The following is a 9,981-nucleotide window of genomic DNA, read 5'->3' as shown; positions in this document are numbered from 1 at the left end:
CCCCCTGTCCCAGCTCCCACCAGCAGAGCGGCACAGCCCCCTGGGGTCTGTCCATTGCTCCCCGAGGCTGCTTGTGGTGGTGTTGGTGTGGCACAGCCATCCCATTCCTGCATCCTGGCACTGGACACACACTTGCTGCTGTGTGTGGGGCTGCCAGTGCCCCCAGCCTCTGCCCAGGCTGTCCCCTGGGACGGGGATGGACCTGGAAGCCGTCCATGGCCAGGGTCCTCCACAGAGCTGCTGGAGGGGCCTGTGCCTGCTTGGTCCCACTGGGAGGGGACAGTCACCAGCCCCATGGCGCTGTCATCCCCTCCTGGTGCCTGTCCCGGCTCCTCCCTTACCATCCCCTCTGCTTCGCCTGCAGGAGCCTGATGCCACGAACACTTGACAGCCAGATCACGGTGGAGAAGACCCCCAGCTACTTTGTGACCAAGGAGGCCCCGCGGCGCATCTTCAACATGTCCCGGGACACGAAGCTCATCGTGGTGGTGCGCAACCCGGTGACCCGCGCCATCTCGGACTACACGCAGACGCTGTCCAAGAAGCCAGACATCCCCACCTTCGAGGGGCTGACCTTCCGCAACCGCAGCCTGGGGCTGGTGGACACCTCCTGGAACGCCATCCGCATCGGCATGTACGCTGTGCACCTGCAGAGCTGGCTCCAGTACTTCCCCCTGTCCCAGATCCACTTTGTCAGCGGCGAGAGGCTGATCACGGACCCGGCGGGGGAGATGGGCAAAGTCCAGGATTTCCTGGGCATCAAACGGGTTATCACAGACAAGCACTTCTACTTCAACAAGACGAAAGGCTTTCCGTGCCTGAAGAAGTCAGAGAGCAGCGGCTTGCCCCGCTGCCTTGGCAAGTCCAAGGGCAGGACTCACGTGCAGATAGACCCCGAGGTCATCGAGCAGCTTCGGGACTTTTATAGACCTTATAACATCAAATTCTATGAAACAGTTGGGCAGGACTTCAGGTGGGAGTAAGAGTCCGGGAGCAGAGCTGCACTGACAGGAAGCTGCAGTGTTCTCTGAGGAGGGCCCAAGGGGCTGGAGCCAGGACCCCTCAGCCCATCGTGCCCAGAATTGCGGGCAGAGCCAGGAAAGGGGTTCTCCTCTCCCTTAGGAGTCTGCAGTGCTCCGGAGAACCAAGATAAGGAAGACTCAGAGTCCTGCTGCCAAGCTGAGGGATGAGTGCCCAGCAGCACTGCCTGTCCCAGCGGGGCAGCAGCCACCTCTGTGGGGTCCTGCTTGCTCTGAGCACCACGGGGTCCCCAGGGCCATGGGGGTGGCCCCATCTGCAGCCTGTGCTCAGGCTGCTCCAGAGCACATCCCCCTGTGTCCCACAGCAGCTGGGTGCTCCTGGACAGTGGCAGTGGGACTGTCCCTGCCAGGCCCTGTCCCGGGCAGGCAAAGCTGCACTTTGTCATTGCGCGCCATGTGTACCCCCGAGGACAGTGAGATGTATCTGCTTAGCAAAGAATCTATGGAAAATGTTGTACTGATATTTTGTCCTGTGAATAAAGCACAGAATCCTGCTGTTACGGGTACTTCAGTGGCACTAGTTTCCTTGTTCAGCTTGTGATCCCTTCGTGTAAATAAAGTGGCTTCCACCAGTCCGTATGCATGGGCTGTTCTTAGGACAGGGCTGGGCAGAGCTGGGGGGCCATGGGGAGCCCCCACAGCCCCAGGCAGGCGAGGGAATGGGCAGGGGCTCAGCCCAACATGACCAAGGGGAGCCTGTGGCACAGCCCTGCCTGGGGCTGCCCAGGCTCATCCCCTGGCTGGAGCTGGGGATGTCTCACAATGGTGCACAGTGACCATGCAGGGATGGAACACACCATGGACCAGTTTGCAAGGCCTTACTGAGAGTGATTAGTAACCAGTGAGCTCTAATAGGAAAAAATTGGAGTTAATTAGTGGACACCTAAGAGAGCCCCATCTGCATCTCTGCCAATGCCAGCTGCAGAAGAAGACACAGCAGAGAGGGGACCCAGAGGCAGGTATGGGCAGGTGGAGGGAGAGATGGGAATTAATGGCCATTGCCAGGAAAATGGGATATTTGCTTGTATGATTTTTCCTTTAAAGGAGAAAAACATTCACAGCGAGACTCACAAATCCCAGCCTCACAGTAGAAAAGCCATTTCCAAGCCACTCCAAGGAGGCAGAAGGTGCCAGGTTAGATTGATCCTCCTGACAATACTGTATTAGTGGGAAATTAGAGCTGGAGCCTGAGGAAACTGCTGCGATATCAAACAATTACTTTACATTTGTCCTTACAAATGGAGGGAGCAGAAATGTGCTTAAATCAAGTATTAGCTTTCCAAAGGGTGAGCAAATGAGGGCACAGGCAGAGCTGCACTGAAAATGCAGAGCACATTAGGAGCTCTTAAAAATGGCTTTAAAAGCCCCAAGCAGGCAATTTGCATGCCGAGGAGGCAGGGCAGGGGTTTGCTGAGGATGGCAGGGTTTGGTGAGGACATGGAGTGGTGCTGGTTTGGAGATGTGATGCCGATCAGAGGGGCTGCCAGAGGGAGCCCCCGTGCTGGCCCAGCCTGGCAGGGCACACGGGACAGGGGCTCTGCTCTCAGGGCTGTCACACCACTGTTAGCAGCCATCCCTGGCACAGCACGGCCCCAGCTGTCCCCACAGCAGCCACCCCCGTCCTGTGTGCTGTGTTTTGATGGGTTCACTCAGGCCTGAACCCCAGAGAGCAGCTGTTCAATATTTATCAGCTCATAAATAGTTAAACGTAGTGAATGTGGTTTAAGTGGTCCCTGATCCAGCTGAAGAGCTCTTGAGACCAGCTGGGCCAAGGGGGCCCTTCCCTGGCCCGTTCCCATCAGTGGGCAGTGCCCTGCCCAGGAGAGCACAGCCACTGGCACAGCCACGGAGCCACAGCACTGCTCCTGCTGGAAGCAGCCTCTCCTCCCAAAATGGTCCTTTCCCCACTGGGACCCCAGTCGGGACCTTACCTTCGGCAGAGCGTCCCCTCCAGGTCTCACCCTGCCTGTCCCTGATGGGGACCCCCTGGCCCGGGGGGAGCAGCCCTGGGAGCACCACGACTCCAGGGTCTCCCCGTGGTCACTGGAGCAGCTCGTTAAACTCAGCCCTGGTATTTCCAGGTGCACAAGGAGCATTGTTATCCCTCTGACCACGGCAGGATCACAGCACTGTGAGCACCGAGAAAATTTGATTAACTTCTTATTGAGCTAATATGATTGCATTTCAGTGCTGGCTCCATGTTTTCTGGAGCAGGCAGAGTCCTGGGAGTGGCTGTGGGGGACTCCCAGCCCTGTGTCCCCACTGCAAGGCTCAGCTTGTGCTCCTAACTCACCTCCTTCCCTGCACAGAGTGGGCAGCAGGTAAATACACTCATTAACGGAGACCTCCAAGCCCTCGGTGATGATGGACGCTCAGGGCAGCTGGGAATCACACACAGTCAGGTAGGTCAAGTTCCCTCCTATGATTCCATCAGGCTGCAGCAAGGAACAGGAGCACGGGCTGGTGTGACTCAGGGCTCTGCCACAGCTGCCCAGCACAGCTGGATGGGCACAGCTGGATGGGTGGATGGGCACGGCTGGATTGGCACGGCTGGATGGCACAGCTGATGGCACAGTTCCCAGAGGGACAGGGGACATCGCTGCTGGGGCTCACAGCGTGTGATGCTGGGTCCCGGGCAGCCCTGAGCCGCGGCATGAGGCCGGTCAGCGCAGGTGCCCTGTTGTGAATAGGTGTGTTAACAGGTGTGTGAATAGGTGTGTTAACAGGTGTGTGAATAGGTGTGTGAATAGGTGTGTGAATAGGTGTGTGGATAGGTGTGTGAATAGGTGTGTTAACAGGTGTGTTAACAGGTGTGTCAATAGGTGTGTTAACAGGTGTGTTAACAGGTGTGTCAATAGGTGTGTGAATAGGTGTGCCAAGGTGTGAAGGGACCTCAGCTCGCTCATTCACCACGCCCCGCTCCCGCAGCTGGCTGCTGCAGTGAGAACAGCAAAGCGTCTCTGGCACGCTCCAGTGGCTGGAGATAAGGACAGCTTAGGGATAAATATTTACCCAGTGACTGAATGGATTCAACCGAGTTCATTCCTATTAGAGAATCTGTTAGTAATTATCTGAAGACTCGTTATTACCTGGGGACCTATAATCTCCCACAGTAATGAGTTCGAGTGGCTCCTGTGGCATGTCAAGCAGGAGAGGGAAGGTGGGAAGGGGCCGCTGGCGCTGCAGCAAGGGCAAGGGCTCAAGGACAGGGGAGCAGGCTCTGCTCTGGGCAGCTGGCACTGGAGCACCGTGGGGCACAGAGCTGCCACTTCGCCTCCCTGCCAGCCCAGGGGCAAGCCCTGGGCAGAGCTCAGCTCCAGGCAGAGCTCAGGGAGCTCAGAGAGGCAAAAGCTGAGACTTGGATGGAGCTGCTGCATCCCCAGCCGGGCGTGGCTGCTGGGGATGTGCTTCAGGACATGGCCCCTGTGCCAGGCATGGGTGAATGCCAGCCCCAGGGCAGCCCTGGTGATGGGCTCTGTGCCCCACAAGCTGGGCTGTGGCTCAGCAGCATTGTCCCAGTCCTGCCACCCATAGGGACTAATTCTGCAAATCTGAACCCATTTTGTATGGCTCAAATAAAGTAACTGAAGAGCAAGATGCAAGGCAGAGCAGATATTGACAGATCCCACACCTGCAGGGGAGGAAAACCATCTCTGGGACACACAGCCAGGGTTCCTGCATGCCAGCAGAGGGATGGGCCCCGCTGCCACTGCCACTGAGGGCATGCTCATCCCCATGTCCATCCGCATACACTGCAGGGCCCAGCAGCTCTGTGCCACAGCTCTGTGGGTGCCCAACAGAGCAACCCAGGAGGGAAAGTATTGGCAGGTCCTGGTGAATTTATGTGTTTTAAATAAATTTCTTTGTTTATCTAAAACACACCAATTTCATTCAGAGCACCCAGAGAGGCTGATGCTCTGAACCCCATCTCTGCCTGCCACGGAGCTGCCATGTGGCAGTGCTGTGTTTAGTCACAGCGCTGTTATGAGACCAATCCATTCATTTAGCTCTAATCTCTAAAACAAAGATAAAATTACATGATTAAGATCTAATTAAAGTCTAACTACCAGCACCATGAATCACTTCAGCACAACTTTAATGGATGCCTTTCGAAGCCATCATGCATTTGGTTTCCTTCCGTGGCCAGTGATTTCCCTGCAGGGACTGGGTCTGCTCAGGCTGATGTTTGCTCTCACTGGCTCTGATTTGGCTGGGGACCACTAAAAATGTTTACATGTGAGTGAGGAGCTCGAAAATCCATTTCTAACCAGACAGAAAATTTCATTTGACAAGCTCATTCAGATGTGCTGTGTCTCTGCCGAGCTGAGTGGAGCAGGGGGGCCCCTCCCCCGCCGCCAGCCGCGGCCCCAGCTGGGGACAATCCCCTCAGCCCGGCCATGGTGTGGCGCTCAGGGTGCTCAGTGCCCCAGCGGCACCAAGGGTGGCTGGTGGCCAGAGCTGCACTAAACGCCATTAGGTCTCCTTGGGGAGGAAAAGCAAATTCAAGTCTTTCTCGCAGCTCTTGGGTTGTCCACCCTGAGGCACAGCCCTATAATAATGCTGTTGATGGAGAATATTGTCATTTCCCTCTTTCCCAGCAAATCACTGCCTGTCGTTGTCCCAGCGCTGTCTCTGCCAGATCAACACAAGCATTTTAATGCCCTCACTCCTGCAGCTTGTCAAGGCAGAGACCCTGCCAAGGGCTGCCTCTGCCAAAGGGCTGCCTCCCTGGGACCAGCAGCCCTGGCAAAAATTGCAAGTCCAAATTATCAGTGCAATGGCCACCATTAGCCACTGCTGATGGCATCTTGTCCCGGGGAGCAGCTGAGGGATCCCCCCAAGGGATCCCCCCACGTGCAGCCCCACGGGATCAGCCAAGGGATCCCCCCATGTACTTGGGAGGGCACACCAAACCCGCTGCTTCCCCATTGCTCACCCGTGTGGGACAGATGAAATGGGTGTTGTGGGAAACAAGACAAAGAAAACTTACAGCCCATTCAGGTTTGTTCAGTGTCTTTTTCAGCAGAAGGATGTGCAGTTTTCCTAACGGTGGCACATTAAGTGCACAGCATCCTCTGGGGATGGTGGCTCTGCAACAGGTACCTGAGAGGCTCAGTGGGAGGGGAGATTATCATCATTAATCACCACTGGGAAAAAAGGCACTTTCTCCAAACTGCAGCCCTGTGCAATGGGGATTGTACACACATGGAGCCATACGTCAGGGGAATGGTCCCTGGATGACTCAGCCAACCAGAGGAGATAAAAGAATTGAAATTCACGAGTGCTGCTGGCTTACATCTTCAGAGGGATGAGCCTCCTGAAGCACTCATTGCTACACAGCAGGGCTCAGCACTGGGTCGCTCCTGTTACGGGCTAGACAAGCACACCCTTGGCTTTGGGAAATGCAGAACAGCAGCAGGAAAACCCAGGGACAGGTGGGCTCATGGTGCCAGCAGCTCCCCCCACCCCTGTGCCAGGCCACGGGGGCTCACTCCTGGCCACCAAGAAGCTCTGGCTGCCACAGCCACCTGCTCAAATCAGCATGGGCCAGCCTGCCTGCAAACACACAGCTCAGCTCAGAGCCCAGCATGGCCCTGTCCCCTCTGCTCAGGCTCGTCCCTGGCTGCAGAGCTGGGGTGAGAGTGTGGTGAATGGCCTGGCCCCAACACCAGTGCCAATCCTGTTGGATTGCAGGTGATGGGGTAGCCATGGGAAGCACAGCAGGTTTGCACCTGGCTGGGCCAGGAAGAGACAGACTGGCCTGGGACTGACAGGGGAGGAAGGGAAGAGCATTGGCACAGGTGGAGTGGGGCAGAGGATGCTGCAGAACAGCACCGCAGCCCTCCCGGCCAGCTCTAGCAGCCATGGCTCACCTCCACACCAGGACAGGGCAAACTTCAAAAGGGGGAGAAAATGTTATTTCTCAGAGTTAATATTCCCTTGCGGATCTTGCTCTGCTCATTATTCTGGTCGTTACTTAAGCAGCAGCTGCTCGTCACTCGTGGTGCGGTGCTGAGAAGGGCTGAGTGCAAGAGGCTAATTTATTTTCTTTTAGTGCTTCTCATCCATGGCAGCCCCTGGCTGCTCCTCACCACTGGAAACCAACCGGAGGCATTTCAGATATTTCTAATGTATGACAGCAACTGGGAAACAGAAATTACCCTCCCTGAAATAATTCCTGAGACAGATTTCTTTTGGCACTTTGCAATGGAGGCGCAGAGGAAACACGAGCTGCATGTACTAGTTTGCTTCTCCTGGGCAATTCATTAGCCCCACCATCTGGTGAGACCTGTTCCTCTCCCCAGACAAACGCCCCTCGCTGCAGGGAGAGCGCCCGGGGGCACCTGGGAGTGCAGAGGAACACGAGGGGCTCGCTGCCCTCCGTGGCCTCGCTGCTCCCGCAGCCCCGGCATTGCCACCTCCGGCACTTTCTGCCCTGTGGGGCTTTGCTGAGCCAGGCTCCCACCTTGATGGTGCTCCCGTGGCACGGGGGGAGCGTGGTGGCGCCATAGGAGGCACCAGGGTCCCTGTCTGTGAGTCCTGCCCCGGAGCCCAGCCCTGCAGCGGGGCACTGGGGCAGCAGGGCTCGATGCCCTCCTGCTCTGGCCATCCTGGCTCCATCCATGAGGAGCTGCTGGCGGTGTGCCATGTGGCGGGTCCCCGCCAAGATCCAGAGCAGGAGACAAATGATCTGCTCGGGATGCGCTGCCTCCGCTCCACCTGCTCAGCCCAAATGAAATTAAAATATTGACAGAAACAATTTCCAGAGGGAAATTGGAAACGTTAGTGGCAGTGCTGGAGCCAAGCGGTTCCTGCAGCCCGGCTGCCTGTCACCTTCGCAGGCAGCGGGGACAGGAGCATCCTCCAGCCAGGCAGCACAGGGTGCCCAGGCAAGGGGCAGAGAGTGCTCTGGCTGTGTCATGCCACCTCACCATGGCATCTCCTGCCAGGGCAACAGAGATTTGGGCACAGTTCCTGCTGCTTTTGGAACACTCAGAATCATTTTAATGTAACAGTTTGAATAAAGCAAACTTAATGTTTTGTGCACACACGTTTTCCGCGGAGAGCCGGTGCTGTGGGGAGGGGAGCTCTTGCTCCCATGCCAGGCAAGCAATTCCCTGCCCCAGAGCAGCAGGAGCAGCACTTGTGTCTCTCCTCCACTCCCCCTGCCCAAGCACCAGGCGTTCCTGCCCCACTCTCTCACACCTGGATGGAGACTCAGCTCCCCAGGAAGACACTGCCATCCCCAGCTGCAGAACAAGGCTTTCCCTCCCCGCTCCTCAGTCCTGCATTCCAATCCATTTCCATAACTTACTCCCCAGGGCATTGTGGCACTGAGGGAAGCACAGGCCATTGCTGTGCCACCACCAAACTCAGAACCTCATCAAAGAACTAAATCAGGTCGGTTTGACAGGACCTACTTCTGCTCAACCACGCTGACAGGCATGAATTTATATTCCCAGGCTCTAATTCTCCCATTAATTGAATTTTGCAGTGATTTTTCCACATGTTTGCCCAGGATTAATGTCAGGCTAATTGGATGCAGTTGTCTGAACCATCTCACTCACTCACTCACTCACTCACTCACTCACTCACTCACTCACTCACTCACTCTGCTGTCTCTTCGTTTATTCTCTCCTCCTGCCCAACACGAGGCTCCAGCTCTTCAGGATCAAGAGGGAAGCTCCAAGGGGAGTTGCTTCTGACCCTGGTACAAATCTCTCTGGTCCAGGCTGCCCAGGACCCTGCAGCAGCACCCAGCACCAGCTCTGTGCTTGCCACGCAGCCTCAAGGACAGACCCGTCCCCTGTGTGGCACAGCCTGCCCTGCTGCTCTGCACACCACAGCCCTGGAGGGCTTGCAGAGCTGCTGCTTTCCTTGTGCTTTTTCCCCATTTGAAACCTTCTTCTTGAGCATTTAATAGATAATTTGCATCTTGCAGATTAATTTTTTAAAAATGTTTTTAATGAAGGTTCTTGGCTGCGCACATACCTGCATGTGCCACCCGTCCTGGCCATATAAACCTCTGCTACTTGTGGAAAAGCTAATTAAAAGTAATCATGAAAACCTCATTAGTCCTCATTTACATAAGTTACGCAGAGAAATTTCCTAACCTTTGATCATGGCCATCCCAGTCCATGAGACCTCCCTGCACATCAGTTCAAAGGCAGGAGCACATCTCCAGCCCTGCACAAGCCAAGCCCTGAGCTCTGCTCTGGGCCACAAGGGGAGAGCTGGGCTGGCTGCCTCTGGTGCAGCTGGCAGAGCTCTGGGCTGGCACAGGCCGGGGGCATGGCAAGGGAGCCTGTCCTGCAACACAGGCACAGGTCAGCACGTCCTGCCCGCCCTGAGCCTGCCCTGCACGAGAGCACACAGGACCTGACCCTGCCCTGGCATCCCTTGTCCCCGCAGGTGTCACCTCTGTCACCCCGCCTGACCCAAGGCTTTGGCCCTGGCCCCAACCCAAACGTCCAGCAGCAAGAGCAGCTCTGCTGGGGAGAGAAAAGACCAAAAGTGGCCCTGGGGAACACCAAGTTCCTGTTCCCTGCGCATTTCCATCATCTCCAGCACCAGCCTCATCATCGCCTCAATAATCTGTGCTGGTGGCTACACTGGGGCTCAGCACAGCAGCTGGTGACAGTGACAGCCATGCTGCCAAGGTGCCCACAAGCCACCATGTGCCAGCACAGCTCCCTCCCACCCCGCAGACCCTGGGCTCTCATGCTCCTGGGACTGCAGCAGTGCAATTAGAACCTGTCATGCCATGAAAATATTGGAGCATTAAATGTATTAGATAAAACTCCCTCTGCTATTACAGTAGCTCACATCCTGGAAATCTGAGCAGTGAGCAGCACAGTTTCACCCAGTGATGGGACTGGATTAAGTTCTCCCCACAAAAGCCTCTCCTTGTATGAAAAAGACCATTAGCAGCCATGGAAAT

General features: G+C 56.1%; 1 protein-coding gene across 1 annotated transcript; it reads left to right on the top strand.

The window, feature by feature from the left end:
* Positions 1 to 215: 215 nt before the first annotated feature.
* Positions 216 to 1,615, top strand: LOC102044079 (heparan sulfate glucosamine 3-O-sulfotransferase 2). The gene has a single exon (XM_005426036.2). The coding sequence runs from the start codon at positions 216 to 218 to the stop codon at positions 981 to 983; it is 768 nt and encodes a 255-aa protein (XP_005426093.1). The 3' UTR covers positions 984 to 1,615.
* The last annotated feature ends 8,366 nt before the right edge of the window (positions 1,616 to 9,981 follow it).

This window comes from Geospiza fortis, unplaced genomic scaffold (genome assembly GCF_000277835.1).
Source record: "Geospiza fortis unplaced genomic scaffold, GeoFor_1.0 scaffold213, whole genome shotgun sequence".
NCBI classification, from domain to species: Eukaryota; Metazoa; Chordata; class Aves; order Passeriformes; family Thraupidae; genus Geospiza; species Geospiza fortis.
Note: the sequence above shows the minus strand (reverse complement) of the source record. Positions and strands in the feature narration are given on the sequence as shown.